Consider the following 15,194-nt stretch of genomic DNA (forward strand, 5'->3'; position numbering starts at 1 on the left):
TAATATCCAGCACAAAGGAACATCTCCTCAGAAAAGAAAATCATGGACTTGGAGAAGAGACTTGTGGCTGCCTGATGGGAGGGGGAGGGAGTGGGAGGGATCGGGAGCTTGGGCTTATCAGACACAACTTAGAATAGATTTACAAGGAGATCCTGCTGAATAGCATTGAGAACTTTGTCTAGATACTCATGTTGCAACAGAAGAAAGGCTGGGGGGAAAATGTAACTGTAATGTATACATGTAAGGATAACCTGACCCCCTTGCTGTACAGTGGGAAAAAAATAATAATAAATAATTAAAAAAAAAAAAGAACGCCCTCTCTACCACTACCCACTACTCTATTACTTCCTTCTGTTTTGTTTTGCTTTTTTATTTTTTTTAGGGCTACACCTTTGGCATAGGGAAGTTCCCAGGGTAGGGGTCCAAGAGGAGCTGTAGCTGCTGGCCTACACCAGAGCCATAGTACTGTGGGACCTGAGTCACATCTGTGACCTACATCATAGCTCATGGCAATGCTGGATCTTGAACCTACCGAGTGAAGCCAGGGATCAAACTCATGTCCTCATGGATACTAGTAGAGTTTGTTACCGCTGAGCCATGGCGGGAGCTCCTATTACTTTCTCTTTTTTTTAAATAATGATTTTTATTTTTCCATTATAGCTGGTTTAGTGTTCTGTCAATTTTCTACTGTACAGCAAGGTGACCCAGTCACACACACATGTATACATTCCTTTTTCTCACATTATCATGCTCCATCATAAGTGACTAATATAGTACTCTCTGCTATATTCTCACTACTGATCCTTCCATTTTTTTTTTATTTCTCCATGTATCTTAGAATAGTATTTCAACCACCATCTTGCCAATTATCTAAAATAATTTGCCTTGTTATCATTTTTCATGTGCCTATCTGCAATCGAATTTATTTTTGGTTTTCATTTATTTAGTAAACACTTACGTGACACATACAAGTTATTGTATCTAAGAACTTCACTTTTTAAACCATTTTAATTCTCATAACAAAGCCATGAGGTGGCACATCCAGGGTGCTGCTTGCAAGAGAAGCTCACACCATGGTATAAATTTGACATCTCCAACCTGGACTACAAAACTCTTCTGTTTCATTGACTCTTTTCTCTATTTTGGGGATGCTCTCTATGGAGAAATCAAGCATCATATTATTGGAAAGCCAAACTATCTTATGGAAAAACACCACAGAGGAAAACTGAGGCCACCATCTCTCAACCAGCATTAACCATTAACATGAGTGAAATGAAGAAGTCTTCAGATGAGTTCAGCCTCTTGATTTTGAGTTGTCTAGCCGAGACTTTAGATATCATGGGGCAAAGATACCACTGAAATCTCCTCTACCCATTCCTTTCCTTAAGGCTCTCTCCTAGGCCATTTGTGGTCCTCGATCAGGAATATTCAGTTGAGAGTAACTACTCTGTATGATCTTATTCACTCCTATGGCTTTAATTACTTCCTACATGCCAATATTTCCTAAATATTTACATGTTTAGCCAAGATGTTTCTTCTCTGCTTCTGATAGGTGTATCAAACCACTAGCAAGCATCAGAAATATACCCTTGGATATTTCACAGATACCTCAAACTCTAATATACCAAAATGAATACATCACTTCTGCATCATATTGGCTCCTCTTTTTTTTTTTAATTCAGAAAATGATGTCAACATCCAATACACATAATTTCCCAATCCAGAGACCTGGTATAAAACCTCCTTCTCCTTCTTTAGTACGAATTCCCGACTACTAAATAATTTATTAAGTTCTATTGATTTTAATTCATCAATAAATACCCTCCTCTTGATTCCCAGTGCCATCTTACCTTTGTGTGAGCCACAGTAAACCTCTACTTCGTTATTATAATACTCTCATAATATGTCTCCTTTACCATATTGTTCTTTTTCAATTTTCTCCACACTATAATCAGAATATTTCTATAGTATAAATTGTATAATCAGTGCCCAGAAAAGACCTTAAATAAATAGTGTAGATTAAATACTTACTAGATCAGTGGTTAATGAATGGACCAAAAAATATCTGTGGTAAAATATAACTTTTGTCAGAGCCCTTGATGCAGAAAGGTATAGGGGGAAAAAAGCATTATTATGGAGGCTTAAGGGGTATGTTTTAAATGAGAAAGTAGAGATGAAAAGTCTAGACAAACCTTATGATTAGTCAAATGAGACCAGAAAGAATGAAATTTAATGGAAGATCCAATATCAAGTGTGAACAAAAAGTATGATGTCACAGAGTATAAATGTTAAGGCAAAATCATCATGTGTTTCCATTGTGACATGCATATTTCACCTGCTCAATACATGTGGTAAGTTTTAAGAAACTATAAATCTCTTACATATGATTTATTTCATTTTCTGTGGTGGCAGCAGCCTCCAATAAGGGGTTCAATAAGTATTATTCTATTCTGAAACAGTGAGATTCAAAGAATTAACTAGACAAGTTTAAAGAGAGAGTAAGGCAGATAGAATATTGAACAAGAGTGACAGTCTTTAGAATATAATGAAATTGTAAGTTAAGTCATTGGTAAAGACTATATATTAAAGTGAAAGATAAAATTTCTTATTAGAATCTTAAAGTCTTTTTACTGCCAATGAATATTTCTAACATGTGAAATAATGTCTCTCAACAAAAAGCACTTTTCAACATCTCCTACATCTGTAAATAATTAAACAGAATCTGCTTTGGTTGTAAGTATTTTCATTCCAGTAAGGCTATTTCTCAGAATGTTAGAGCTTAGGAAGGAAAAACCTCATCTTGAATTTCTTGTGAACCTTACCTCTGACATTCATTTTTGGCTTTGTTGGTGAAATTGAACTTAACATCAAAAGAAACTGAACCTTTTTTTTTTTTTTTTTTGCTGGAAATCTGCTGTTTGAGATCCATCAGGAAAGACTAGGAATATTCTTGTCTGAGATTGCTATGAAGACCTTTTAGAACACTGAGTGATGGCAAAATACAGAAACTTTTTAAACTAAATTCTCAGCATATAAAGCACTGCATGTCATTTTTATGCTTAAACACATTTTTCTCCTTACCTTGCTGTACAAAGGATCCATACACAAACCACATGGAGTTGTAGAGAGTAGTAGACGTCATTGATCCCATTTGTAAGCGTGGAGGATTAAGCCAATTCAGGAGGTAGACCAGAAGACCCACGAGAAGGACTGTGCCAGCAATGCAAGCCCATAGAGAGAGATCAAATGGTGCAAGACAGGCAAACATATCCACTGTCTTCTCAGCCCTTCGAAGTAGGACCCCCACTGAGTAGTCCATGTAACGTGTTGTAAAGTCCACCACATTCTCACGGTCTGGGGTAATGGTTAAAGCAGAAATCCCTATGTCGGCTCTCTGAGAAATTGAAAGAGAAAGAAATACATTAACATTCTGGAAAACAACCTGATTTGTGGCACTTTACCTTGCCTTGAGGAAACAAAATGATATCTCAGGCAACATCTTAAGCCTTTTTACACACACTGAAAAACACTGCAGAGACTTCTTAGAAAAGAGAGCTACTTGTGAATTTTGCATTTCCTACTGCAAAACTTGGCCCACCAGAGTTAGACAAATTACCTTGTTCATATTATCAGTGCATGTGAAATCAGTGAAGAATATTTCAGACGTGGACACTATCTGAAGGAAATTGTCTTCTTTCCTTGGGTCATTTTATCAAACCATCACTAACACAGTGCAAAGGTAAAATTTATTTTAAGGAATTACTTTTGAGAAAAGGTTCTCAAGATATTCAATATGTTCTTAACTTATAAATTATTGGGTTAGTTATTTTAAAAATTCAACATGGCATTTCATCCTTCATTTAGATTTCTCTGCATCAAAATTTATGTTATTGGGCTCTAAATATATTAAGAGTTTATTAGAACTTTCATAGCCCTAAGTTACATCATATGCTGGGTGTATCTATCATACTTTTATTTTTTAAATCTCAGAAACATTTTAATGAACAATTAAAGATTAGGGAAACAGGTAATTCTTCTTGGAGTAATAACCATTATTCTCAGTGTGTGTCTCCTTAGATCCTCAGTGTTAGCAATCAAAAACCCTGCAAATGCTATTTTACATATATAAAGCACAGAGCAGAACTTCAGTGAGAACAGAGAAAATTACTTGGCATTTAAATTCTATGTGAAAACTTATTTATTTATGTCTTTTTAAGGCCGCACCTGCAGCATATGGAAGTTCCCAGGCTAGGGGTCTAATTGGAGCTATAGCTGCCTGTCTACACCAAGGCCATGGCAACAGGGGATTCGAGCCACATCTGCAACCTACACCACAGCTCACAGCAACGCCGGATCCTTAACCCACTGAGCAAGGTCAGGGATCAAACCCATGTCCTCATGGATACTAGATGGATTTGTTTCCACTGAGCCACGATGGGAACTCCTGAAAACATATTAAAATTTGAAAGATGCATCTTGTTTGAAATAATGATTTGAGGCTGTGACTAAAGCTGTAGGAAGCTCCTTCCAGACAAACAGAAACAATAATAAATTGTTGAACATTTTCATTATTATTTTCTCTTTCTAAATAGTCCTATGAAAGAATATAAAAACTGGTTTTATTGCTTTTGGAAGAAAAAAAGATATGAAAGGTAACATGCCTGGTGGAATGCTAAACCAATTCAGGTATCTAGTCTTGGAAGTAATAATGGCCTCAAAAAGTCTAGCTACAGTTGAGCAGTGTGTGTGTGTGTGTGTGTGTGTGTGTGTGTGTGTGTGAGAACCCATCCATACATATTTGTTGCTAGGCTTAGTGTTTTTAAATAACTTTTCTCACTTAATCCTTAGAATGAGCTATGAATTATTTGTTTCCCACTACATTTCATAGATAAAGAAGCTAAAACTTCGAGAGTTTAAGTAATTGATTTAGTTCTCACAGTTAAGAAGTTTAGAAGCCAGATATTAAAGCAATGTTTTTTCTGACTCCAAAGCCTGTGCTCATAACCACTTTACCATATTGTGAGAAATCACTCTTTTTCCAAATGACTCATATTGTAGGCAATTAGGATACCTGATTTTAGGGCAATTTTTACCTTAAAAGAGTCTGAAATTTTGCTTTTCTTAATTGTACTATTTACATTGCAACAAGGCTATATTAGCATAAGGCCTATGAGTTTAGGATTATCAACTCAGAGGTATTAAGCTTAGCAACACTATATGGAAATGAATATTCAGAGAAATAATTATTACTTTCATGTTCATATATTTACTTTATATAGCTTAGTTGCTAGTGGATCTTTTCAGAATGAAAATTCAACCTGTATCTTTAGCTCTCTAGTCCTATCTATTTTGAGCTTTAATTTATTTATTTGTGAAATGAATATAACTATGATTAGTATGACTATTGTTAGCTGACTCATTTATCTCAATGTTAATGGTGAATAATAACTCCTCAAAATTCAATTAGGCTCTCAGAAAGTGCATTTCCTTTTTCAGGATATTAAAGTACAGTGGATCAGTAACTTATAAATTGATGTAGTAGTGACCCAAAGCATTTTATGACTCAACTAAAGTCAGAAAATTCCACCTAAGGAGGAATTTGCTGACATGTTGACTGAATATTTGTAAATGTTCATAAATATTTTTCTAATAAATAATTAAATGTCTTACATTTAAATGATCATGAATTGGAATAGTCACTATACCAATTTTAATAATATTTATTGTATGTATCAGTGAATTTCTATAATGTAATGAAAATATCTAGAGAATATTGTATTTGTATTATTTTATTTTGGAGAAAAGGAACTTATTATTTCATATGTGATAAAATATTTATTTTTTAATTTTTTAAAGTTTTATTGAAGTATAATTGATTTACAATGTTGTGACAATTTCTGTTGTAGAACAAATTGATTGTTATACATATACATACATCCATTCTTTTACAAATTCTTTTTCCATATAGATTATCACAGAATATTGGGTAGAGTTCCCTGTGCTACATAAAATATTTATTAAATATAATAATGGCTTGTCTTAGTTCTATGGAGAACTTCCTAACTTCTGGTCTACTTTCCACACTTGGCTATTCTGTTCCCAAGAAGAAATTCCCTGTCTCCCTGTGAACATATTAGAATCACTTAATGGGCTTTTTCAAACTGCATAAATGCATTTACACATACACGCAACACATACCCACACACACATATTTTCCTGTCTCTGAGATTTGTATACACCTTCCTAAGGAAGTGCCTTCCCGCCTGCCTCACTCTTTCTATGTATGTCTCTGTATGTGTGTATACGTATGTCAACTCACTTTTCATATGTTTAGCTTCATAAAACATTTCATTTTCTCACTCCCCTTATTTCTCAGATGATATCCATTGCTATTTTTGTAGAGAACACAGAAATATCCATTGCTATTTTTATAGAAAACACAGAAATAAGTTAAAATTCATACTTATTTCTACATCTCAACCTGTATCCCACATTCCGCCTATTTAACTTCTATTTGCAATAGAGCAGCTGTCCTCCCAATCTAATGCCAACCCGCCATCAGTAAACTTCTCAACTACTTCCCTCCATTTCAGGTCCTTAAACTCCTTCTCTTAAGTATTCAACATCATCCTATCAACTGAAGATACCCTAAGAAAAGATTCTTTACCTTTTTCTCATTAAAATAAAAAAAAAGAGAAAAGCCTTTCCTTCTACTATGACCTCTGACTAGCCATAACTACCCTTTCTCTGTTTATTTTATTTATTTATTTATTTATTTATTTATTATTTTTTAAATAGTTATTTCCCAATACGATTTTTTTTTTCTACTGTACAGCCTGGTGGGGACCCAGTTACACATACATGTACACATTCTATTTTCGCACATTATCATGCTCCATCACAAGTGACTAGACATAGTTCCCAGTGCTACGCAGCAGGATCTCATTGCTAACCTTTTCATGGTCAGTTTTCCCTAAAGATTTGTCTCTATTTCCACACTTCCCAGTCTCTCTGGGAAGACTCTTTTGTATCCGTATTATTGAATAATCTACTACGCAATGGACACAATACTTCTTATTGATTCACACTAGTGAATCAAGATGGGTGTAATTTAGTGCTCATCTGTTTCAGCTTCTTGAAATATCTGACAGTGATGATAGTTCTCTCCACCATACACATTCTTTTCCTTGGATTTCATGTCATGCTATCAGTCTCTCTCGCTGTTCCTTTCCAGGATGGCATTGGCGATCCTCTGGACGTGAGCCAAAAGCCTCTGCCTAGGTATTCCCACTCACATCCATTACCTCCACTGACTCCCATCTACACACATGATTTACAAATGTACATACATTTCTATAGAGAGAGCTGAGGTCTGCAGTCTAGACTGATTTATGCAGTTCCATAACGGATATTTCCATTAGACATCTCAAAAACACCTACATTTTACATGTCCAAGATCATATTAGAGGTATTCAACTCAATCAGTCCTCTTCCAGTGTTTCCTGAACTTGAAAAAGATCATCATATATAACAAATAATCATCTAACTTATGCTTGAACCATAATGCTGACATTATGTTGATAATGCTAATAGTTACACATATATTTAATACCTACTATATACCTAGTGCCATGTTGCATGCTCCACAGATTTTACTTAATAATATCAAGTCCAATTGCCAGGATGAACAATTTACATTTGAAATATTCTAATTAATATAAAACCCTGATGTTAGTATGAATTGATATACGCTTCCCTGTATCCCCTATTGAGTATGTAAGTTTTGTAACTGATATATCACACTATAAAACTAAGTAGATCTGCCCTATGACAATCTTTCAAATACTTGAAGAACACTGTCTTATTCCCTACTCAGAAATGTTATTTCAAAATTAAAAAACATTTGCTTTCAATCACTCTTCTCAAGATACGATTTTCGTATCTCTCAAAATACAGGTCATTCTTCTGTGAATATAATCTAATCCATCAATGCTTCTTCAGTGATATGGAGAATATAGTTTTTTAAAAAAATGAAATTGGAGGCTGAGTCATTTTTACCAGGTGACTTACAACACTGACATATAATAAACTCAGGATGTGGTATATTTTTCAAAATATTTAAAAATAAAACATTATCAATCTGGAAGTCCTCACAAGACCTAAGCACTTGGTTTTGAGGCAAAATATTGGATGTTATATTTGTTTTTCATCAACTTCACTCTTTGGTTCTTCTGACCATCACATCTATCTGAAATATTTTGAATTTTTACTATCAACCAGTCTATCAACTTTTTCTGCTAGCTTTGCATCATTTCGAAATTTGCACAGGCCTTTAATTCCTCATCCACATGACTGGTAAAATATTGATTAAGAGTAAATGGGCAAGTTCAAAGTATTCCCCTTTGACAATAGCTCATTAGTTAACACTCTACCTATGGTTTTTAAATCACCTACAACAATCTTTAGTATTCTGTCAGCCAACCAAGTTTCTCTATATATTAAAAGCGTTTTGCAAAAGGCCTTACTGAACTCAAAATACATGAGTAATCGGATATTCATATTCTTATGAATAGCTAATGCCATCAAAAAAGAAAATGAACTGTTTACTTTTTTAAACACCTAAAACACATGTGATTAATAATCTATTCCATAATTTTATCAGAGAATGAAATCAAACTCATCGCTCTGTCAGAATAAATTTTCTTTTCCAATTTTGAATATGCTAATCTCCATCTATATAACAACCCTCTTTTTCATGTTTTGTATGTACTATCTATAGTAACTCATATATCACCTCAGGAAATGCATTTATTCCCCTAGGATAACATTTGTTTGGACTTGGAAATTTGAACTCATTAAAAGTGCCTACTGGAGTTCCCACTGTGGCTAAGCAGTAACAAACCCAACTAGTATCCCTGAGGACACAAGTTTGATCCCTGGCCTCGCTCAGTGGGTTAAGCATCTGGTGTTGCCCTGAGCTGAGGGCAGGTCACAGATGTGGTTTGGATCTGGTGTTGCTGTGGCTATGGTGTACGCCAGCAGCCGCAGCTCAGATTCAACCCCTAGCCGGGGAACTTCCATATGCTGTAAGTATGGCCCTAAAAAGAAAAAAAAAGCAAAGGCCTACCATGAGCTTCAATTCCTTATAGTATTTTCCCTTTATCACTTCTCCTTAAAGATTTTTTTGCACAAAGTTGAAGAAAAACAGTTATAGAAAAGTTTCAGCACACATTTAACAAGCAATAGATCTATCTGTCTAGTCAACTTTAAACCATACATTTTTTTTTCTCCTGTTCTTCACAAGAATGTACTTAGAGATTCTTAAATTTTCTTGACAGTTTTCTTAAATATTGTTTTATATTCTTTGGTCTTGAAATAATGTTTTAGTGTAAAAATTTCAGGCTTGCTTGGTAGAAAGTAAGCACTGAAGAAATGCTAAAGAGGAAGAAAGGAAGGGAAGGGGAGGGAGGGAGGGAGGATGGAAGGAAGGAAAGGTATGAGGGAAGAAAGGGAGAATGTATTCAACTCTTACATCTTCAGTTATTGACATATAATCAGACTTTGGCCAAACAGCCAAACATTGATCATTTTTGATTACTCATCTGTGTGATGCATGAACTGAAATTGATAATGTAAGAGCCTTTCCAACTTAGAAATTTTAATTCTAAAAATTATTGATTGAGGAGACCTTATATTATGATCATTCTCTTTTCGCTAATATGGAAAGATAAACATTTTTGTGCTAAAGACTTTTTTAAGTCTAAAAACTTTAAAAAGTTTCAACAGTCCTTTCTAAGTAAATGCAATATGAGAGTTATTAGTGTCCATAGGAGAAATCAAAAGCATAAATACTAGAGAAAAGAAAAATAATCGAATTGTCAAATTAATCACAAATTATTAATTTTCTCAATGCCAATATTTTATGCATTTCTTTGAAACATGGCTATGTTTTAATATGTCACTGTCAGATTAATATTTCAGTTTCAACTATAAACACATAGCATAATATCCACTACTTTTTAAAGATACCACTGGAAATGAATAAATCTCCAGATAGAACCAATGAAATTGCTGTTAAAGTAACATTTATTCTGAAGTTAGGATCATACTTAAAAATTCTAGAAAAATTTTAAAGAACAAAAAATTATAAATAAAACATTGAAATTCTAATAAGATGACTACTGCTGTAACTCTCGATGCTTTTACGTATTTAAACTTCTATGCAGAGTACGTGCAAGCTCATTCAAAGAATGGTATTAATTTTTTAGTTCAAGTACAGTTGACTTACAATATTAGACTAGTTGCAAGAATACAGCACAGTGATTCTTTTTATAGATTATACTCCATTAAAAGTTATTACAAAATAATGGCTATAATTCCCTGTGATGTGTAATACACCCTTGTTGCCTGTTTTATACATAGTACTTTGTATCTTTTAATCCTAAATCTCATCTTGTCCTTCCCTCTCCCCATTGGTAATCACTGGTTTATTTTCTATGCCTGAGTTTGCTTCTGTTTTGCTATATATATTCACTTTGCTTTTTAGATTCTACATAGAAATGCTATCATAGAGTATTTGTTTTTCTCTGTCTGATTTACTTCACTAAGCATCTAAGTCCATCCATGTTGCTGCAAATGGCAGAATTTCATTCTTTTTTATGGCCGAGTAATATTAAGAATGGTATTAATCGGATTATAGCTTAGTACACCATAAGGCAACTAACACTCCAATTAATACAAGCACCAAAGATATTTCGTTACTACTATGACTACAGCCACTACTATTTACATTTACATAGCACTTACTATGAGCTAAATACTTTTCCAATGTTTAATTCAATTAACCTTTCTAAACATGTTGAAGTAAATACTATTATTGTTTTTATTTTATAGATAAGAAAACTGAGACACAGATAAAGCCTTGTCTTGTCTTGTCTAAGATCATCCAGCTAAGATCCAAGATTCCAATCTTGGCAGGTTGTCTCTAGAGTCAAAGTGAGGTGAACTTAACTACTTTCCCTCTCTAATTAGTCTACTACTTCAGTATTGTCCTGGAGAATGTATAATTTCTCTCCTTATTTGAAATTACTCTCTCAACATATGCTTAATTCATACATTACCTCTCTCTCAAACACCTCCCCACCCGAGTTTTCTATTCTTTTCTATTGGTCTAATTTCATACAATTTAAATTAGTTTACCTTTATTTCAATATCTATAGTTAAAGAATTTCTTGTTTCTCTTTTTTTCACCTTCAGAATTTTTTAAGCTAAAACTATGTAAATATATCTTCGAGCGCATTTTAAGTCATTCACATAAATTTATAAATCACAGTGGGATTCTGAGTGGACTCAAAGATAACATAATTTACTTTAGTCAGAAATCATATTTTAACAGAGTTTTTGGCTCTAAGAATATTTTACTTTTCTATTTATTCTATTCTATTCATGCAGGTCTAACTTCATCTTCTTTCAGAATGCAAATATATATATATATATATATGTTATTTAAAATAACAATGATACTCTGTAGGCAGAACCGAAGCACTGTTATTAAATTCAGGAAGTTTAACAGCAATACCATACTTTAATCTGCAGTTCATATTACAGCTTTGTCGTTGGCCCCAATATTGTTCTGTCCTATCAGTTTAGTCTGGGGTCATGTCTTGCATTTAGTTGATGTGTATCTTAGTCTTCTTGAGTCTGAAATAGCGCTGAAACTATCTGTTCTCTAAAGGACTGGTTGAGTTCACCTATAAAACACTCTAGGCCTAGTCCTTTCTTGTGGGCTCATTCCTTGATAACATTTTGTGTAATTGTGTAAATTGAACTAAGTTTTCCACTTTTTACTGAAATGGATTACTAATGAGTTGTCTCTTTTGTTGATATTTTTTAAGAACCAGGGTTTACGTTATTACTCTGCTTAAAATTATTTACCTTATTACGTTCTCCTTTTATCTTCCTTATATCTTCTGTTAAAATTTGTTGTACTCTTTCTAGCTTTTGAAGATGGAGTTATATATACTTATTTTTAGTCTCTCATTGGTATTGACATGGATTTTTATGATTATGAATCACTCCTTTAAATATTCCTTGCAGATTTAGATATGTAATGTTTTCATTGACACTACTTTAAAAAGTTCTGTAGTACATGTTTGTATTTCTCCTTTCTCCCGAAGTTGTTTCGTAGAAGGCTTTCTTAAATTCAGATGGAAAATTTTTAAATTTTAATTTTTTTCTAGTTTTGTGGTATTTCAAACAGAGAAATTACTTCATAATATATCCCTTCAATGGAATTTAACAGTCTAAGATCTAATCCATGACAATTTTTTGTTAATGTTCATGTGTGCTTGAGAATATAGTATATTACTGGGATGTCGTATTTGGTATATAAATAAAAGACAGATTTCATTATTTATGTTAATTATTGTTGTTGAATTTTGTTATGTTTACTGTGTTTTCCTCTGTGGTTTGTTTTTACTATTTTTTTCTTTTTCTTTTTAGAATGGTTTGTACTTTTGTTATGGTGGTTGGCTTTACGCTTGTATAATACCTTTACTCCCTACTTTTTTCACATAAACTTTTACTTTTTTTTTTTAGTTTTAAAAGTAATAGGTGACTTTCACTTACCTATACTAGTTAATAATAATATTCTATTTTCCCTGTCTTTCCCTCTTTTTCTCCCAGTGTTTAATAAAATCATTCTTTCATTTTTACACCAGATGATGATTTCACATTATCATTTAACCTATCTTTCTAAGCTTGTTTTAGCATCAGTTCTACAGCTACATATACTTAATGATCACTAATAGTCTTTTTTGCCAAGTTTCTCCTATTATTTCTTGGTTGAATGAAGCTTATACTCTGGTAGTTTGATTGGGTAGGTTTCAAGTGTCCACTTTTCTCTTAGTGCTTATTTGTTTAAAACTATTTTCACATAGCCATGAAGGAGATCTTGAATGGATATAGAATCTGGCTTAAACTATTTTTTTTTTTTTTTGGTCTTTTTGCCTTTTCTAGGGCTGCTCCCACGGCATATGGAGGTTCCCAGGCTAGAGGTGGAATCAGCTGTAGCCGCAGGCCTACGCCAGAGCCACAGCAACGCAGGATCCTAGCCACGTCTGCAACCTATACCACAGCTCATGGCAACGCTGGATCCTTAATCGACTGAACAAGGCCAGGGATCGAACCCGCAACCTCATGGTTCCTAGTCATATTCGTTAGACTATTTTTTTAAAGATATTGATAGTGCTTCTCTAGTGCTAGCTTGCTTTGTGTGTTGCTCTTGAGAAGTCTGAAGGTCATTTAACTTTTTACCATCAAAAGGAATTTGATGGCTTGAGGATTTTTTCCTTGTCTTTTAAGCCTAATAGTTGTATTAAATATAGCTCAGAGTTTATTTTCCTGGATCAGCTTTGCTAGGAACAGTATGCATGTTTGTCTTATTTTCAGAAAGTTTCTTTAAATTGTAGATTTAATATTAATTGTAGCATTGTGTTGCTTTTCTTCTTCAGAGACTTCAAATACATATGTACATATATTTGGCCTATTTTCCACTTTGAATTTTTCACTCTGAACCTTTCTATTTATTTCATTTTAATTATTTTCCTTGTTCTTCAGTGTAATTTAATCTCCTCTCCCTTTGAGCAATTTGTATTTTACTTCTTACAATTTTTGCCTTTTGTTTTCCAATATAGATCCCGAGACTGCTGCATTTTTTTGTCATTTGGCTATTTCAATGATTCCCTTTTGAATTTCTGATTCTGTTAGATATTCCTTCTAAAACATTTCAAATGCTCATTTGAGACATTTAATTCAATTTGGAGTGTCATGTTACAATATTACTTTGCTTCATGGCTATCTACAGGAGAAGAATATTGGCCGACTTTCAAAATATACTGCCATGGGAGTTCCCACTGTGGCTCAGAGGTAATGAACCCGACTAAAATCTATGAGGATGCGGGTTGATCCCTGGCCTCACCCAGTAGGTAAAGGATCCAGCATTGCCAGGAGCTATGGTGCAGGTTGCAGACATGGCTTGGATCCTGTGTTGCTATGGCTATGGCATAGGCTGGCAGCTGCAGCTGATTCAACCCTTACTCTGGGACTTCCACATGCCAAAGGTTTGGCTCTAAAAAGAATATATATGTGTATATACATATATGGAGAGAGAGAGTGAGTGTGCCATATTTTCTTTTTTTAAGAGTAGTTTTGAATGGAATCTGTCCGATCATTTTTCTATTCCTGGATAATTTGTAGACAAGGTCCTTAGTTTAATAGTACTTGTTCTGTCAGTGGAGGGACATGTGCTTTCTTAAATGGAGGATGTCTGTGGCGGTGATTGGTAGGTGTTAACGTCTGCTTAGTTTCTATAGAATTCTTAATTTTCATCTTTTAGTGCACTCTTTACCTTTGTTACCACTGTCTCTAAGGAGCATGTATCTTCTCTATCGTCTCCCGCTGCTCCGGAAGTGATGTCTTACTATCTCGGCACCCTGGCCTTTCAGTCCCTTTCCCTTAGCCAACATTGTGGATACCAAGTTCAGATCTATGTCCTGCACTTTAACACCTGTATTAAATGACTGGCGTCCTGTATGTTCTCTGCTTCCTTTGCTTCTCTCTTATGAAGTCACGTTTGCCTTCCCTGTCCTCTCTTCTCACACATAGACTCGGAATCTTGGCTGGCACTCCAGTGTTATCGCTGTTGGAATTTAAAACTTACATCAACTGTGGCAACTAATGGAATTTTCTGGGGTAATCTGCTCAAGCTATAATATTTAGGAGTATGCTTTCCTGAAATCTGACAACTACTGGTTCATGGAAGTCACCTTTTTAAAATTTAGATTAATATATTAAAATTTATTCTATTATTACATGGTTATGTTATCTGAGATCTAAAAAGAAGGTAGATACTTATGTTTGCTTTGAAAGCTTAAGTGAATAGAAATCGCCAAAATTTCTAAAATTTCAATAATGGAATAATTTAAAAAATGTCTCTAAGCCTACTAGAAACATAAGGAATAAAATATTTTTGACAGGATTCAAATATGAGAAGTCAATGAATATTGTTGTCAGGTACTTATTTGTAAGTTAAACATTTTCCAAGTTTTAGCTGTTAAACGTGAGAAAAGAAATCTGAAAACTTGACTTTTCAGTGGAATGTGTAAATGTGTCAGGTAAGTTAAATCATCCAAGTC

General features: G+C 34.0%; 1 protein-coding gene across 1 annotated transcript in view; it reads right to left on the reverse strand.

Moving 5' to 3' along the window:
* The window catches only part of GRID2 (glutamate ionotropic receptor delta type subunit 2), a 1,319,580-nt gene that overhangs the window by 280,108 nt on the left and 1,024,278 nt on the right, over positions 1-15,194 (reverse strand). Inside the window, exon 11 of the mRNA XM_047798305.1 lies at positions 3,082-3,394. Coding sequence (XP_047654261.1) covers positions 3,082-3,394 — 313 coding nt within the window. The remainder of the gene's footprint in view (positions 1-3,081; positions 3,395-15,194) is intronic.

The sequence above is a fragment of the Phacochoerus africanus genome, chromosome 10 (genome assembly GCF_016906955.1).
Source record: "Phacochoerus africanus isolate WHEZ1 chromosome 10, ROS_Pafr_v1, whole genome shotgun sequence".
NCBI classification, from domain to species: Eukaryota; Metazoa; Chordata; class Mammalia; order Artiodactyla; family Suidae; genus Phacochoerus; species Phacochoerus africanus.